A 19,407-nucleotide genomic window follows, 5' to 3' on the forward strand; every position below is an offset into this window, starting at 1 on the left:
TTTCTGTTTCTGGACAGTGAAACTAACTGTGTTACCTCTCTCGTTGAGATCCTTTAAACTAAGCAAAGTCTGGGATTCGACTTGAGTGAAGATTAATTCAACATCTGAAATTGTTCCCATCTGTGATGGTTGAATTTCATCCAAGACTTTCTAACTACACAAGAGTAAATGTCCAAAGAAAACTCAAGCTTGAAAGGTCTATTTTAATACACCCAGCAATACTCTGAATTCACAATCTTCTCGAGCAATCTAGGTTGGAAATGAATGTCTACATCCCATGGAAAAATAACCCAAGAAGAGATTAGGCACTTACTGCCAGTTACCCTCACTATGTCAGTCACCAACATCGAATCATATTGAGATCAGCCCACCACCACCAGTCATGTACTTTTTCAGTAATCCTACCTTAATTTATTTCCCAACATTGCCATCAATTCCGCACCCACCTGCCCCCCCCCCTCCAGATTCTTCCATTCATCTGTATTTCAGAAGCAATATACAATACTCACTTAACCTACCAACCCATAGGTCTGTAGGGTGTGGATGAAAACTGGAGCACCCTAGGGAAATCCACACAGTCAATTATGGAACATTAAAACTCCACAAAGAGAGCACCATAGGTTAGAATTGAACCCTGAAACCCTTGAGCTGTACCCCATCTCACAACCCCATCTAATAACATTTCACTCAACATAAGGAACTACTTTGGAAACGATTTTAAGTTACGGAAAGGCCCAGTTGCCCATCACTGATGTGCAACTCTATTGTGTATTTCACAGGAGAAGTGTCACCAGTACTGGCCAGCCGAACGTTCTGCCAGGTATCAGTACTTTGTTGTGGACCCAATGGCAGAGTATAATATGCCGCAGTACATCCTTCGTGAGTTCAAAGTCACGGATGCAAGGGTGAGTAGTTCAATCTTCGTCTTTTCACTGTTGGTGTCAGGAGTTGCTGTCCCAAAAGAATTAAGTCTCAAAAAATGGTTGCTGGATACTAACATAAGTAGCAGTGGTTTGGGGAATGCATAATGAGGATGGTTTATCATGATCTTGAATGTAAAAGATGAACAGCATTGCTGGAAAATGTAATGCTCTATTTTGACCTTTGTCAGACGTTGGAACTTATTGCTCATTCTATCTAACAACATAGCGATCATAAAAGGTTATAAAACCACAACTACAGTGCATCACAAGGTTGAAAATGTCAGAAACCCACCTTTGCCATTTGAATATCCACCCAAATCAGAAGAAGTAGGTCAAAGCCTAGAGGTCAGATTTGATGGTCTTCTCAATCAGAAATGTAGTCCTCATCTTCACTCACTGTGCCAGTTAAGAAGATCATGGCTGATCTGTTTGTGACCTCAACTCTGTATTCCCACATAATCTGCCATTATCATTCACCTATACATTTGCCAACCATCTGACTACCTCTACCCTATGAAAAGCAGAGTTTCAAAGACTCGTGGAAGAAGTAACACTTCACTTTGGTCATAAAAGGGTATCCTTTTAGTTTTAAATATTGATCCTTGAGTGGGTGGGGAGGGGGGGGATGAAGGAGGAAGGGGGGAAAAGGGGAGAAAATGACACTGTATATTCAAGAGGGAAATGTTTATGTGTATTTTGGTCAATTTGAAGGAGGAGAGGAAACCGAACGTTTAGTGGGTGGGGAGGGGGGGTGGGAAGGAGGGGGGGAAGGGGAGAAAATGACACTGTGTATATTCAAGAGGGAAATGTTTGTGTGTATTTTGTTTAATATGGTTCATAGTGTGAAAAATAAAAAAAATATTGATCCTTAGTTTTAGATTATCCTGCATGGGGAAACGTCTTCTCTACATCCATCCTAAAAAAGATTTTAAATTTAGACATACAGCGTAGTAACAGCCCCTCTGGTCCACAAGCCCTTCCTGCCCAATTACACCCAATTAACCTACACCCCAACACGTTGTTTTGAAGGGGGAGAGGAAATCGAACATTTAGTGGGTGGGGAGGGGGGGGTGGGAAGGAGGGAGGGAAGGGAGGGGGGGAGAAAGGGGAGAAAAATGACACTGTGTATATTCAAGAGGGAAATGTTTATGTGTATTTTGGTCAATATGGTTCATAGTGTGAAAAATATTTTCAAATTTTTAAAAAGAGGGCCCATCACAATGTTTTTTTTAACATAAATGGCAACCCATTATGCATTATTTCTCTGAATTGCGAGTGCTTGCGGAGTAAATGTTTAAATGTGTGGTGTATGTATTAGCATAATCTGTAATATTCTGACGGTACTGTCAGCAAAGATACCAAGGTGGTCAGGAGTGGGATCGCCTGTTGGTTTTTCTGTTTAAAAAAAAAAAGGGGGGGCACAATCTACACCTGCATATCATGAACAACATTGTTTTAATGCTCAATAAATATATTTTGGGAAAAAAAAAGGGCGGGGGGAGACGAAACCTATGCAGACTGTGCTGGATTTGAGCCCGGGTCAATGGCGTTGTCCTAAGCGCTATGCTAACTGTGACGCCTGAAGATCTTCCATGCTTCAAGTTACTTGTGTGCAAATATCGCAGTTTGAAAATGCAGGTATTTTGAATAGATTTTCAAAAGTTAGCATAGCAATTACTGCAATTCTTATACAGACCCAGGTTCGAAACCAGCACGCTCTGTAAGGAGTTTGTTCTCCCATGTCTGAGCTAGGGTTTCTTCCCACTCTTCAAAATGTATGGGAGTTGTATGACAATTGGGTGTAATTGCGCAGCATTGGCTCTTGAGCTGGAGGGGCCTGTTCCTGTGGTGTGTCGAAATTAAGAATAAAAATTAAACCTTTCATCAGTAACCTTTATTTAAAAGAAGTAACATGAAGTCAGATCACAGTTATTTAAAAATAATCTTTGAATTTAATCTGAGTGATTCCTCGGATGAGAGTGGGCCAGACATTCTCAATGACAGAGGAAAAAAATCTGTCTCTGCCACATCTGGCAAATGACAGTTTCAACAATTTAAGAACCTGATTTACATGTTGATTAGGAAATCTTAGCAGCCGTCAGGATAAAAAATAGCTGCCATCCATTCAAGGTGGCTGTTTCCAAGCTCAAGCTCTCTGCCATTCTGCTCATCGATGGCGCATCACTTTTGCTGACCGGTTGCAAATGGACAGCGATGCTCCTTGCTTGTCCAGGATTGGATGAGATCTGCCTGATGAGGCAGGGGCAAGTATTAGTTCTCAGAACTCTGGGCCACAATAAGCACCAGAGCATGAACTCTTGAAAACCAAGAGTCAAGTCTCACCAACGAGTAGGCATCTGTGCCGGTACAAGTGTTGTTAACAACGCTAAGCTTTGATTCTTAAAGAGCTTGGACTGTAGAAAAAAATAATTTGGAAAATCTTGAGGTCCAAAAAAAATGAGTTAATGTTGGTCTCAAAGAAAAGCAAAATCAACTGACCAAATGTTGCCAAGGCTTCAAGGTCAAATAATTTATATTAAGTAACTTAAATAACCAAGAATGTTTCAGGGATAGTTCAGAATCAGGATTTATAGTTATGAACAAGTCATGAAGTTCGGTGTTTTTGTGGCAGCGTCATAGAGCAACATACATATTATAACCATCTTATGACATTTCTATAAAAAGTAAAGCTTTAGCTTTAGTTGCCCATTCAGAGCCAGCTCTTCAGCGCTTGACGTCCTGTTTTGCGGAAACTGCCAAAATGTTTGGCCTGGAAGTCAGCCTGAAGAAAACTGAGGTCCTCCATCAGCCAGCTCCCCACCATGACTACCAGCCCCCCCACATCTCCATCGGGCACACAAAACTCAAAACGGTCAACCAGTTTACCTATCTCGGCTGCACCATTTCATCAGATGCAAGGATCGACAATGAGATAGACAACAGACTCGCCAAGGCAAATAGCGCCTTTGGAAGACTACACAAAAGAGTCTGGAAAAACAACCAACTGAAAAACCTCACAAAGATAAGCGTATACAGAGCCGTTGTCATACCCACACTCCTGTTCGGCTCCGAATCATGGGTCCTCTACCGGCATCACCTACGGCTCCTAGAACGCTTCCACCAGCGTTGTCTCCGCTCCATCCTCAACATTCATTGGAGCGCTTTCATCCCTAACGTCGAAGTACTCGAGATGGCAGAGGTCGACAGCATCGAGTCCACGCTGCTGAAGATCCAGCTGCGCTAGGTGGGTCACGTCTCCAGAATGGAGGACCATCGCCTTCCCAAGATCGTGTTATATGGCGAGCTCTCCACTGGCCACCGTGACAGAGGTGCACCAAAGAAAAGGTACAATGACTGCCTAAAGAAATCTCTTGGTGCCTGCCACATTGACCACCGCCAGTGGGCTGATATCGCCTCAAACCGTGCATCTTGGCGCCTCACAGTTTGGCGGGCAGCAACCTCCTTTGAAGAAGACCGCAGAGCCCACCTCACTGACAAAAGGCAAAGGAGGAAAAACCCAACACCCAACCCCAACCAACCAATTTTCCCCTGCAACCGTGTCTGCCTGTCCCGCATCGGACTTGTCAGCCACAAACGAGCCTGCAGCTGACGTGGACTTTTTACCCCCTCCATAAATCTTCGTCCGCGAAGCCAAGCCAAAGAAAGAAGAGATAAAATATATAATAACAATATTAGTGCAGGAAAAGTAAGGCAGTGTCTTTGGTTCATTGATAATTCAGGAATCTGATGGCAGCGGGGAAGAAGCTGTCCTTGTGCCATTGAATGCTCATCTTTAAGCTCCTGTACCATTTCCCTGATGGTAGCAGAGTGAAGAGGGCATGTCCTGAATGTTGGGGGTCTTTAAGGATAGAGGTTGTTTTTTTAAGACACTGCCTCATGTAGATGTCCTCAATGGAGTGGTCTGATGCCTGTGATGTCACAGGCCAAGTTAACAATCCTCTGGAGTTTATTCTTGTCCTGAGAGTTGGCACCTCCATACCAGGCAGTGATGCAGAATGCTGTCCACGGTACACCTTTAGAAGTCTTCGGTGACATACCGAACCTTCTCAGACACCTCACAAAGTATAGCCACTGGTGAGCCTTTGTGATTGCATCAACACGGAGGCTCCAAGACAGATCCTCAGAGATGTTGACACCCAGGGCTGTCCACTACTGAGGACTGGGTCATGTTCTCTGACTTCCTCCTAAAGTCCACAATCATCTCCTTGGTTTTGTTAATATTGAGCACAAGGTTGTTGTTGTTACACCATTCAACGAGCTGATCTATCTCCCTTCTGTACGCTTCCTCATTGCCGTTTGTGATTCTGCCGACAACTGTGGTGACATCGGCAAACTTGAAGATGGCATTGGAATTGTACCTGGCCACAGTCATGGATGTATAATGAGTAGAGCAGTGGGCTAAGCACGCATCCTTGGGGTGGGCATGTATAGATCATCAATGAGGAGGAGACGTTGTTTCCCATTCGTATTGACTGTGGTCTTCCAATGAGAAAGTCAAGGACCCTTGACTTCCTCATATTTCAAATCTGGAATCAGAGTTATGTTTAAAAGGAAGAGGTAAAAAGATGATGAATTGGAGTAAAACACAAAAGTTTGCAGACTCCGTGATTGAAGTAAAAACACAATACTGGAGAAACTCAGCAGGTCAAATAGTGTACTTTATTTAGTAAAGATCTAGAACCAACGTTTTGGGCTTAAGCCCTTTATCAAGCCCTTGAGCAAAATGTAGATTGGTGTCTGAATTAAATAGTCGGGTGGGGGGGTGGCAGGGGGAGGCAGAAGGTCATTAATGGATAAGGGAGGGATGGCACAACGGCTAACCGGTAGAGAGGGGATAGCTCTGTGAATGGAGAGGGAAGGGTGGAGAGTTGGAGGGAAGGAGACAGAGGAATAAGGAAGAGAGGGAGAACGGAGTATGGTCTAGCTGAAACTGGAGCAGTCGCTATTAATGCCAACCAGTCGGAGAGAGCCCAGGCGGAATATTAAGTGTTGCTCTTTGGATCACATACAGCATAATTACCTGCATAGTCCTGTTTGAATGGACTGTTTCAGTACCGTATTATACAATACTCAGTTAAGAGAGAAAATGTATATCATTCGATTTGAATTGTGACTTTAAATGGGAATCTTTATCTTATCAAGTAACAATGTTTATGTCATGATAAAAAAAAATGCAGGAAAAGGATTGTATAAAACCATGGAAATGGGACAATCAGTTTTTTCTAATGCTTGAACAAGAGGCATAAAGGTAACTGGATTAAAGCACGAGTGTTCCCCATTATTTACACTGATGTCTGCATAATATTTGCACTGAATTCTTAATCAGTCTCTAGATTGTAGGAGGGGAAAGGAAAAAAATGATGGAGGTTTACATTTCTTGGAAATATACAATGTTATTTATTTTGTGGTACATGATAACCATTTGCTCTTCCTCACACCACAAAACTTCTTTTGTGGACTTTGACCTTGCTCCCTTAAAACAGATCTAAGAGAATATTAAACAGCCATGCCCTTAATGCAGATTATAAATGTACTGTGTAAAGTTCAGAAGCTCCCTTTCTTTGTTCTTTGTTTTGGCTGGAAATGTCAACCTTTTTCTCCCACTGATGCTGCTCGACCTGCTGAGTTCCTCCAGGAGACTGTATTTAGCTTCAGACGCCAGCATCTTCAGTCCTCCGGGCATTTCCACATCCTCTGAAAGGTCTAGTTTCACGTTGGCATTCACGTCAGTTACGCAAACCCATAAATAAAAATATTGTGTTTGCTTTCATTATATCACGTCTAAGATCAGCTATATTTTTTTATCTCAATGATTCCAGGCTATTAATAGGTTGACATCAGTCCTGCCATGTCCATCAAAACCAAAAAATAAAATCTTGCAAACAAGAGGACATGAGTTAAGAATTAAGGGGCAGAGGTTTAGAGGTAACATGAGGGGGAACTTCTTTACTCAGAGGTAACATGAGGGGGAACTTCTTTACTCAGAGACTTCTTTACTCATTCCGTGTGGAATGATCTTCCGGGAGAAATAGTGGTGGCGGAGTCAATTGTATTATTTAAGAAAAGGTTGGACAGGTATATGGATGAGAAGAAGATGGAGGGTTATGGGCATTGTGCAGGGAGGTGGGACTAGAAAGGGGTGTTTGGTTCGGTGCGGACTAGAAGGGCCTAATGGCCTGTTTCCGTGCTGTAATTGTTATGTTATATGTTATGGCAAAAGTGATAAAACTTATGACGTTGGAGAGGGTTCAGTGAAGATTTACTAGAATGATACCAGGAATGAAAGAGTTAGTATCTGAAGAATAATTGTCAGCTATTGGACTGTACTGAAAGTACAGAAGAATGAGGATGAATCTCATACAAGGGATTCTAGGACAAGAGGGCATAACTTCAGGATAAAAGAGATGCGGAAACATTTCTTTAGCCAGAGAGTCATGAGTCTGTGGATCTTCTTGCCAAAGGTGGCTGTGGAAGCGAGGTCATTGGGTGTACTTAAGGCAGAGATTGACAGAGATTGGATTAGTCAGGGCACCAAGGGTTACGGAGAGAAAGCTGAGTGGGAGGATGGGTCAGCTCGTGATCAGGATGGCAGAGTGGACTCAATGGGCCTACTTCTGCTCCTGTACCTTGTGTGATCTCATGTGAAAATCAGGTAAAGATGATCTTCAAAGCATTGCCATTATTCAAGGGTCTGAACTGCGCAAGATTATACTTTCCATTACTGGGCCTCCCAAGCAAAACCGAAACAAATTGCAAATCAGTAGTCCCAAAACTTGTGATTTCATTAATAATACATTGGCTTTTGCACTCATTGACAGAATTCACAGAGATTAAGCATGGTGAGGGAATCTCACCCTCATTATCTCCTTTGTGAATCATTCCTTCACTGCCTATGGTCCTTGTCAGTACAAAACATTGCCTACAAACTAGAGCTGCCATACTCTAGAAGTAATTCATTGCATAGTCCAAGTTTAGTGCTTCACTCTGACTAAGCACTGAATGCATTGAAGCAATTTATTTTCCATCAATGCCGCATGCATTAAACAAACTCAGAATCAATACTTAAAAATAACTGCAGTTGAAAGCATGTTTTACCTATCTGAATGATGTTATTGTGAACCAAAACTGTAAACTAATTATACTCAAAGAGACACTTCAAAAATAGAATTATTCACTAAAATGGTTTAATATACTCTTACAGATTGCTTTTCAAAAGTCTCCATTTAGATTTTAATTTACTGGGAGTATTAAACCAAAGTCTTGATTCAGATCGGAGGTCTTGTAGCCTCTAACCTCAAATTTGGATTTACATTGTTTTTCTCAGAGGTCAGTGGACAAGACAAAATCTATTTGTGTTTTCAATAAAATTGTTAATCCATGAGGAGATGTTTTGTGGAGGTAGACTCTGGAGATTAGATTTTGTCCTCACAGTCTTTTCAGTGGCAAATCATTTATTTTAAATAGATAGTGACTAATGTTAAAGTAATTCAAACCAGAAAGAGTAATCCACATATCCTTACTTGAATGTTTGTTCAGGTATCTTAGACCCTAAGATATAGAACCAGAATATAGACTGCTATATTATTAGATCATGGCTTCTCAACCCCATTCTCCTGCCTTCTCCCCATAACCTTTGATGCCCTCGCTGATCAAGAACATCTCAACTTCCTCTTTAAATGTGCCCACTGATTTGGCCTCCACAGATTCCCCACCCACTGACAAAACAAATTCTTTCTCATCTCTGTCCTAAAGGGAAGTCCTTTTATCCTGAGGCTGTGCCCATCGCTCCTGGACTCTCCCAATAATAAGTTAATGTTACCTGGGAACATCTCTGCATCTGGTCTATGCAGGCCTTTCAATATTCAGTCTTTGGCTTGGCTTCGCGGACGAAGATTTATGGAGGGGTAATGTCTACATCAGCTGCAGGCTCGTTTGTGGCTGACAAGTCCGATACGGGACAGGCAGACACGGTTGCAGTGGTTGCAAGGGAAAATTGGTCGGTTGGGGTTGGGTGTTGGGTTTTTCCTCCTTTGTCTTTTGGTGAGCTCAATGAACTCCCCTTCATCCAAATTACAGTGAGTACAGGCCCAGAGCCATTAAACGCTCCTCATCCCCAGGTTCATTTTTGTTAACCTCCTCTGTACCCTCCTCTTTTTTTTTCTTTTCTCTGTACCCTCTTCAATGTCAGCACATTCTTCCTTAGATTTGGGGCCCAAAACTGCTCACAATCTTCCAATGGGGTCTGACCAGTGCCATCTAAAGCCTCAGCCCAATTTTAAAATGTCATAAAATTTAGTTGTTCTGATTATTTCATTTTAAACAATAAGGTTAACATTCTCTGGATTATTGAGTTTGGCATCGTACCATTACATCAGTTCACCTTATGTGACCACTGTGGCCAGGGAGAATGAAGATGAGTGGAAGTGAGTGCCTAATTCAGGGCTCAATGCCAACAAGTGCTGGACTGTTCGAAACATGATATCTAACCATTCAGGATGTTAATTATTACACGTATGGAAAACTTTTAAATTAAATTTTCCAAAAAAATTCATATATTTTAATGCAAATTATTAAATCAGAACACTCAATCAAAAAAGTCCATCATTAATAAATGAATTATCTTTTTATATTTAAATTCTTAATCTAAAAATCAATTTGTAGTGTTGGTGTTGCATGCCCGGAGGAGCTGTCCGGAGGAGCATTGCCGTCCTCCATCCCAATCCCACTCCACCCCCCCCACCCCACCAGGTGATGGCGTGTGGCGGGGCAGGCAGGACGCCACTTCTTACCTGAGATTCTGCGCTTTCTGTCAGGTCTTCTTCAAGGATACAAAACCATGAAGTGTGACATGTCGTTGAAAATTCATTTTCTGCAACTCCAACTCTGTAGAAGCAAAGTTAAAATAGACTCCTTTATTTAATATGTGGATACTCCAAACACAAAATCGCAGATATAAAATTTTTCATTAGACTGAGATATACCCTGTCAACAGTATGTGAATGAATTAGCAGATCTCTCAATGAAGGTTAAGACAACAAAACTACACGGAGGTGAGAGGGTTATTGGCGGTGAGCGGGAGGTTTGAGCTAGTGGAGTTGTTCTAGTGAACCGGTGCGGACTCGAAAGGCCGACGTGGCCTGTTTCCGCGCCGTAAATGGTTATATGGTTAAAATCCCTTAGTTTTATTTGTGGAATAACAGGCAGCAATACTTTCTCAGCCTTTCAGCATCAGAAATGGGATTAACTGTGACATATCTACTAGCTGCAATTGGATTCTGCTGTTTATCAACAGTATCATTGGGATGGTTCAAAGCACCATAGAAGTGTGATGTTCACCACCTGGCCCATGCTCCTCTGCTGTTGGTAGACCAGGCTATTGTTCTGTGGAGGAGTGCTCTAAATTTCAGAGAGAGAAGGACCATTGATGAACTGAAAAATACCTCTGCAGTCCCAAAGAGAAACAGAATTGTTTTTCCTCTTTAATGCCGCAACTGGTCTATGCCTGACGTGGTTTTCAATCACACAACCCAGAAAAGAACCAAGTTCAACCCTGGGTCTGACACAGCTCGCAGGAGATATCTTGGACAATGAAGAAAGATAAAGGAAAGAAGCATGGGAGAAAAAGGTGAAAATGGCAGCGGACCAGCGAAAGGCTCGGCGGCTGAAGGACCCACACAGGATGAGATATCTTGGACAATGAAGAAAGATAAAGGAAAGAAGCATGGGAGAAAAAGGTGAAAATGGCAGCGGACCAGCGAAAGGCTCGGCGGCTGAAGGACCCACACAGGATGAGATACCTTGGACAATGAAGAAAGATAAAGGAAAGAAGCATGGGAGAAAAAGGTGAAAATGGCAGCGGACCAGCGAAAGGCTCGGCGGCTGAAGGACCCACACAGGATGAGATACCTTGGACAATGAAGAAAGATAAAGGAAAGAAGCATGGGAGAAAAAGGTGAAAATGGCAGCGGACCAGCGAAAGGCTCGGCGGCTGAAGGACCCACACAGGATGAGATATCTTGGACAATGAAGAAAGATAAAGGAAAGAAGCATGGGAGAAAAAGGTGAAAATGGCAGCGGACCAGCGAAAGGCTCGGCGGCTGAAGGACCCACACAGGATGAGATATCTTGGACAATGAAGAAAGATAAAGGAAAGAAGCATGGGAGAAAAAGGTGAAAATGGCAGCGGACCAGCGAAAGGCTCGGCGGCTGAAGGACCCACACAGGATGCGGGCTGCTGGAGATGGTCTCTTTATTGGAACCAGAAGACAAGGGGGTGCTAAGGGCAACAAGAAGGGGGTGCTAAGGGCAACAAGAAGAAGGATTCCCGAAGCGCTCTGGTCACTGAAGGTTTTTTGATTCTGTCAGTGGTTTTGACCTGGAGATCAGGTTGCAGATTGTTTGAACTAGAGTCTGTGTGGCCACAGAGACTGCAGGAGCTCTAGAAGTGAATCCACAGACAGTGTTTCAGAAGGGCAACTCCTTCATTCTCTTTCTCTTATTATTAAGAGTGCTGGGCAATGCTCTGTTTGCCTTACGGCAGACAAAAGTTGAAGTACATCATGTTTATTCCATTTTTATGTATTTGAGTAACAATGAACCTTGAAATTGCTTAGTTGATTGTTGATCCTAATACAGGCCGATAGGGGTGTAATTCAAATGAGGAAAGGGAAAACAAACAGATTGCATCCTTATAATGGACAAGTACCAGGTCCTAGTGCACTTGAATTTTTAAAAAAAACTATATCAGGAGCTGCAGATTTGTAATAATCATGTTAATCTTCCATAATACGTTTACAGATTTGGCGTCAGTCATCAGTAGATGACCTACCTTTATGATGGTGGTATCTCCAAAGGTATGGGGCTCAGTGAGAGGAGGAAATGTACATGATGTTAAGTAACCATATGCTTCACTGGAGTTGAGAGGAGGGAATTATTACACTGAGCTTAACATTTTTATTAAACATGTTCATTTCCTGAAATCACTCGATTGCAAAGAGAATGTTCACATAATAAAGTAAAAAATAGGAATCCAAATGGCTTAAGATAAAGGTATTCAGAGATTATCATTGTAATATCCTGACAAAAACATATCAATCAGCCCATCAAAATAAAGAATGATCAACGTTCAAGGTTGTTTCTGAGCCTATAGCATTAACATCAATTTATCCAGTTTCTGTTAGTGTCTCCCCCGTCTCTCCCTTCCCCTATTTCTCCTTTCCTCTAACTCTCTCTCCCTTTCCCTCTGTCTCCTTGTTACATATAGCAAAAATAAAAATTAGCCCAGACAGTGTTATATTTAAAATAATATCTTTAATTAATATCCAACAATGATATCACACCTAATCTAATTTAACTAACTTATCTAAACTAAATTTAGATACAATTATCTAACTTTAACTATGCGCGAATATATTGGTGTGTTTGTGGAACACCCCAAGCCACTACACCTCAAGACTTAATTCTCGGAAGGTAGTTCAAAATTCGGTTTCAGAAATTCAGTGAGGACACGAGGGTTTGAAATTGATGTGACACGTAGGCTTTGAGATGGTCGAGACACACGGGCCTTAAAAAGGTGAGACACGCAGGCTTTAGGATGAAGTTAGTAGTTCCTGAAGTGGGTGTCAGAGACCAGGGCTGGCAGAACGCTAATTACTCACGACACCCTTGTTGAGGTGCTTTAGAGAAATGTCCTTTTCAGACCAGTACCTTCTTCTGCAGTTAGAACCCTTTTCTTGGATCGGTTGAAGTAGAGTGCAGTATTTCTTCTGCAACTTTAACACTTTTCATGGGTCAGTTTAAGTGGTCTCTAATCTCTCTAAACTAACAGGAGGAACTCTGATAATTTGTCTATAAACACACAATGAGGCCAAGTGGGTTTCTCAATCCCACAAAGGAGGTTGAAGAACTTATTACTCTTGTGCTGCCTCCTTAAAATTGCCTCCTGAACAAATGATGCACTGTCTTTTTAAGAAGCTGGTCACATGGTCTTTGCACCTGGCTTCTCCAGGGCTTCTGTGTTGACTCTGAAAATGTGCCCAGTAAAATGAACATGATGTTTAAAACTTGCTGCTCGTTTCACAGTCACTTCAAATCCTGCAGGCAGGTTGTTAAATCTGTTCTCTTAAAGGGACAGCCCCGCTCAAATAAAATGAACAGAAAAATGGGAGAATGTCACACTCCTTTCCTCCAGCTCTGTATTCACGAAGCTACCCTTTCCCCCGATCAATTCTCACCTTTCCATCTCCAAATATTACCTCTTGCCTGTTGGCCTGTGCCCCTCCCGCTGCTCTTTCTTCCCTTCTCCCCCAGCCTTTTAATTCAGGTGCCTGTCTTCTTTGTGCTCATACCTTGAAGAAGGACTCAGGTCCGAAACATCGGTTATTTATCTCTACCTCCTGTGGACATTGCGAAACCGGCTGAGTTCCTCCCACGCTTTTGTGTTTTTACTTCTTCTTTCTTTGGCTTGGCTTCGCGGACGAAGATTTATGGAGGGGGTAAATGTCCACATCAGCTGCAGGCTCGTTTGTGGCTGACAAGTCCGATGCGGGACAGGCAGACACGGATGCAGCAGTTGCAGGGGAAAATTGGTTGGTTGGGGTTGGGTGTTGGGTTTTTCCTCCTTTTTACTACAATCACAGCATCTGCAGACTTCCGTGTGTAACCTTCTGTTAGAATGCTGACAGATTTAGTGGCATGTTGCATCGTACAATAGTTTAACAGTTCGGTGGTGGGGGGGATGGGAGAATTAGGTCATCATGATTAATCATCAGCTCTTCAGCTCTTCAATTATCACATTTTCCTAAACTGGGTGAATTTTGGTGATTTAATGTAAGAGTTTTGATCTGACATCCTTTCAAGTAAGGGCACAAATTGCATTGCACAATTCCAAATCAAATACCAAATAAGAGGAATACTGGATTTGTGCAGTTTAATTAAATATGTCCAGCGCAATAAACTTGCTGGAGTAATTGTTACCTTTTGATTAGGTGGGTGTTAGAGGTAAATTAGAAGATGACTACATTTTAATTTAAATTGGAGATACAGCACTAGCCCGTACCACGCAATTACACCCACGTGGCCAATTAACCCTTGAACCCCGTATGTGAAAGGAAACTGGACCATCCAGAGGAAACCCACATGGTCACAAGGAGAACGTTCAAACTCCTTACAGATGAGCAGAATCACACCTGAGTTGCTGTGCAGCTCGCGTAATTTTGTCCCCTTGAGAAAGATTGACCAAGATCCAGTTTGATGTGGGTGGTTGGCTGGTTTGTATCCAGAAACAAGCACTGAGAGCAGCACCTGAGAGAGCTCAGCCATTTCTCCTCCACCTCTCCGCCCCCCCCCCCCACCCCGCAACTCTTCCCTCTAAGGTGTGCATGCACACTCGTTTTCAACCAGTGCCCAAAGGTTAGTTACCTAAAATAATGTAGTAATTAATAATTATACTTATTGAAAATAATCTCATAGCTGTCTCTGTTAGCTAGTTAGTCGGTTAAATAAGCACTTGTATTATATTAAAACACGTCAATACAGTTTTATTAGCCACAGAAACAGGCTGTGCCAAAATGATCTTGAAACAGTTTCAAGTTTACATTTGCACAAGCATTCAGTGGACAAATACTTTTGACAAAAATGTGCACAACACTATTTTTACGCACACTGACTTTAAAAATTAGAGGAAGATTGCTCCTCCACCCCGCCCTACACTGTGCCTCAGAGGAGACAGGGAAGCCAGGCTTCCCATGATTCTTCAGCTGCTGTGGAGCTGCTCTAGACCCTGCCTCAAGGCTTTCGGGCTCCAAGGTTTACCATCAGCAACAGATACTTTCAATTGGCAACTATGTGCAGCAGGAAGTACACGATGGCAAAGACTCCATAACTGATTAGTGGGCACCCAACATGCACGCTAAAATACTCTTATAAAGAGAAATGCAAAAACTGCAGACAGAGAATTGCTGGAAGAACTCAGCAGGTCAGACTGCATCCATGGGTAGGAATGGTCAGATAACGTTTCAAATCTGAACCCTTTATCAAGACTAAGTTAGAATTACGTTTCTAAAATTGTGGGGGGGGGGTGGGTGTGGGGCCCAGAGATGATATGGGTGTGTTAGGTGGATAGACATGCAGAGGGAGAAACTATTATGGGGGAGAGGAAGAAACGTTGGAGAGAGAGTTGAGGGGGGAGAGATAGAAAGTGTGAAAGTCAGCCCACACGGTAATAAAAAGCAGAACCAATTAAGCATACAACAGTTTTCTTTATTCAGCCTTGTTAATGCTAAGAAAGAATTTAGTAACTCATTTTCTACACTGATTCCTACTCAAAGCATACAAAATATTCATCCCATTTTTTACACCTTTGGAAAAGGATCTGTGTGAGATCCTACAAGTCTCACACAGCTGATGTTCCCTGTTTTCACAACAATATGTTTCTTTGTGTTGTCTGCAAATGATTGGGAAATGTCAGGGTGTCCTTACTCTTAGTTCTTTTACTACATTCTTTGTGGGGCTAGTTACTCATGTTAGAAACTCATGTTAGGTTCCCTTCAAGTTACAAGGCAAGTACTGTATTTTCTTACCTAATTCATAAACCCTTTGTTCAGTATATTCTTTCATAAAAGTACAGGACTAGGTAAAGAAGAAATGGAAATGTTGGAATTGGATGGGATGGGCATTACCTAAAACTAGGAAGATCCATGCTCATGCCATTTCGTTGACCAGGAGGAACATGATGTACTGCTCCTCATTACAGTTGACCTTGCCCTGACAATGGATAAGGGTGAGGTCACTGTGGGGAGAGTTGGGGTGGGGGGGGGGGGGGGTAAAGTGGTTGGCTACAGGATGTTCAAGTTTAGACCTATAAACTGAGAGTAGGTGTTTGGCAATCTGCATAAATAAAAAACGAATTATTCCACACCTTCTATGTCCAACTGGGTGTGGACACTGAGAAAGATGGTATGGACATTAAAGTGCTATCTTCCATTTTAATCCTAATTCATGCATGGCTCTCATTATTTCTACTGTCGCACTGGTGTGAGTGGCCAGGAAAGTGGAAGATAGCCTTTGTTCCCTTGGATCTGTCCCTCGGAGCAGCTCTGATTCTTGCAAATGCCATAGGCATTGGAGGAGAATTAGGCTATTTGGCCCATTGAACTTGATTTACCATCCTGCCTTCTCCCCAATGAGACCATCAGACACAGGAGCAGAGATAGGAGTACTTGGGAATCCTTTAGGGAGAAGGAGTCGTGTGTGCTCCCAAAACCATGACATTTGCCATGATGAAATCCTTCCCATTGTCCACAGTCATCTGCACATTGAGAGGAAACCCTTCCTGCTCATTAAGAGGGTGGAGTTAGCTTGTTTAAGGGCAGCCCTTATGGTCACATGTGAGATGTTACCTTTTCTTCACAGAAGTTCATGTAATAATTTCACGATCTCCCTCTGCAATGATGTGCAGCCAATTGGGGGTCTTGATAGAGGTCTCCGGCAACCACTCAGAAAGATCCTTCAGTGAGATACTGATAGTCAAGTAACAATGACTCCCCAGAAGAGAACAGGCCAGACAAAAGTTTGGTAAAATAACTTCCCAAAACATATCACATATCTCAGTGATATCAGTTCTTTAGAATGCCTGTGGCTGCAAATGCATCATTCACAAGAAGGATCTAGGTAGAATTTGATTGTGGTAAAAACACAAAATTGCTGGAGGAACTCAGCAGGTCATGCAGCATCCATAGGAGGTAAAGATATAGAACCAATGCTTCAGGCCTGAGCCCTTCGACAAGGTAGGAGCAAAAAGCAGGCAGTGGCCTGAATAAAAGGCTGGGGAGGGGGGGGTTGTGGGAGGAGGGAAGAAAGGCTGGGGGGAGGAGCACTGGCTAAAAGGCAAAAGGTCATAATTAGACATAGTTAGGAGGACAGGAGAGGAAAGGTGAGTATTGATTGGGGGAGGGGTGGTTCTGTAAATGCACACTGGGGAGGAAAGGGGAGAGAGAAAGAGCTAGAGAAAAGGAGATATAAAGGAAGGGGAGAGAGGGGCCGAGTTTTTCCAGGATTGTGTTTTTACTTCAACCATGATGTGTACAGATTTTCCTGTTTTACTTCTCAAGGTACTTGACTGACTTGAGGAAACCTTTAGACATGCATACATGGACAAATTGGCCAGGTTTAATTCTTGTCTCAGAAGTGATTTCACCCAGAAATAGTTTCAGTGTAATCTTCTCTGGATAAAATTGAAATGTGATCATGTACCTGCTAAAATAAAATATACAATCCAGTTTTGGCCCTCTGTCTATTAAGGTACTTGATTTTAAAGAAAGGAGAAAGAGGAAAGGACCTGTACATTTTCAGTGGTTTCAGTGACGTCAAGCTATCCTGAGGTACTTTACAACAGTGAGGAGGTTGTAAATATTGTTGGGTGATAGAGTAGGCAACAGACAGGTACAGAGCAAAGTCTCATAAAATTAATGAGATGCATGACAAGATAAAGTATTTGGTAATGTTGTTCTACTTCACGCAGTGTCAGGGGATCTTTAGCATCCACTTAAGTGACAGATAGGGGACATCTCTGTTAGACGATAGGACTTCTAACACTCTGTACTAGAGTGTCAGCCTAGGTAATGGGCTCAATACTAGAAGAGGTCTTAAACCTAATTTAGAGGCAAGGTTGAAGTGAAATCAAACACAAAATCATCAGACTCTGAGACACCAGAGATTGCAGATACTAAAATATGGAGCAAAAGGCAAGACGATCCACAGGTCCAGCAACTTCTACGCAGGGAAATGAGGAGCTGATGCTTCAAGTCAAAACCTTTTCTCAAGCACAACACTATTACTGTGTCATTGACCCAGGTTGGAATCTGGCACTGTCTTTAAGGAATTTGTAGGTTCTCCCCGTGTCTGTCTGGGTTTCCTATGGGTGTCCAGTTTCCTATAACTCTTCAAAGAGTACCGGGGGTCGTAGGTTATTTGGGGTATTTTGGAGCCACAGGCTCGTGGCTGGAAGGGTCTGTTACTGTGCTGTAGGTCTGAATTCAAATTTAGATTTAAATTTGAAAATCAAGAATCCTCCGGCAACTTGCTTTTCTTTCAACAGAATTTGAGACTGAAATGGCTGTATTGTAATTGGCTTCTTGGTTTGAGTTGAACCTGAGCTGAATTGCCTCACACACCAATGACTGGGGCAAGGGGCCTCCACGGGATACTTTTCCTCATTTTTGTTGCCTAAGTGGAGATCTCTCATGGGTCCGATCACATGTCTTGAAGAAATCTCAATCCATTCCAGATAAACCCCTAACATGCCTTCTTTCTTTGAGAGCATAGCATGGAATTCAAGCGAATCAAATTTAGTGGTGCCAAACAGAATTCCAAAAGAGCAAATTCATCCCCATTCCTTGCAATGTAATAGAATTTGATTAGGCCATTAATGGGCAAGTGGACAGAATGAAATGGGATTATTGCAGTGTGAATGGCTGGCAGAGACTCAGCAGGCAAAAGGGCCCGATTCCATGACATCAGGGAAACAGATTGCACTGACAATTACTTCTGGATGGACGTGTACATCCAAGAATCAATCCAAGCCTCTCTTATGCATAATTCACCTTGGTGCAGGAGATGTTTGCCTAGCATCAGGCATGCACCCAATGATGTCATGACAGGCGCAGAGTTCATTTCCAAGTTACCAAACTAACCTTTGACCTATATTTATCAGTGATTAAAAACATGGAGCAAGTCCAACAGCAGGCCAACAAAGAGCCATGCATTGAAGGATCTCCAGCCAACCTGATGTTCAATGCAGAACATCACCCTGACTTAATGGTCCGGCACAGATGCAGAACCATCACAGTGTGCCCTCTCAGAGATGTCATCCACCTGAGTGAAAGATGCAGTGATGTCTCCCAGACAGATCTATTTACAGATTTTAGTGGTGGGTGGACCTTCTTATGGCACACATATTGGAGATAGCTCCACTGAATTTTCTCTCACCTACATGGATGCCTTATCCCTAGAGACCATAGAAAACTACAGCACAGGAAACAGACCAATCAGCCCTTCTAGTCTGTGCCAAAACATCATTTCTCTAGAACCACTAACCTGTACCTATTCCATAATCCTCCAGACCACTCCCAACCATGTATCTATCCAATTTATTCTTAAAACTTAAGTTAGCCTGCATTTACCATGTCAGATGGCAACTCGTTCCAAACTCCCACATTCTCTGAGAGAAGTTCTCACTAATGTTTCCCCCTAAACCTTTCACCTTAAACCCATGTCCTTTTGTATTTATCTCTCCCAATCTAAGTGAAAAGAGCCTACTCACATTTACTCTATCTATTCCCCTCATAATTTTGTAAACCTCTATCAAATCTCTCCTCATTCTTCTTTGCTCTAAGGAATAAAGTCCCAACCTGTTTAATCTTTCCCTGTAACTCCTGAAGACCTGGCAGCATCATACCAAATCTTC

The 19,407-nt window shown here is 42.5% G+C and overlaps 1 protein-coding gene across 19 annotated transcripts in view; it reads left to right on the top strand.

Moving 5' to 3' along the window:
• The window catches only part of LOC138759021 (receptor-type tyrosine-protein phosphatase S-like), a 449,917-nt gene that overhangs the window by 416,953 nt on the left and 13,557 nt on the right, over positions 1 to 19,407 (top strand). For all 19 annotated transcript variants that reach the window (XM_069928794.1, XM_069928793.1, XM_069928795.1 and 16 more), the window contains one exon: positions 780 to 905. In XM_069928794.1, coding sequence (XP_069784895.1) covers positions 780 to 905 — 126 coding nt within the window. The remainder of the gene's footprint in view (positions 1 to 779; positions 906 to 19,407) is intronic.

Source organism: Narcine bancroftii, chromosome 3 (genome assembly GCF_036971445.1).
Source record: "Narcine bancroftii isolate sNarBan1 chromosome 3, sNarBan1.hap1, whole genome shotgun sequence".
Taxonomy (NCBI): domain Eukaryota; kingdom Metazoa; phylum Chordata; class Chondrichthyes; order Torpediniformes; family Narcinidae; genus Narcine; species Narcine bancroftii.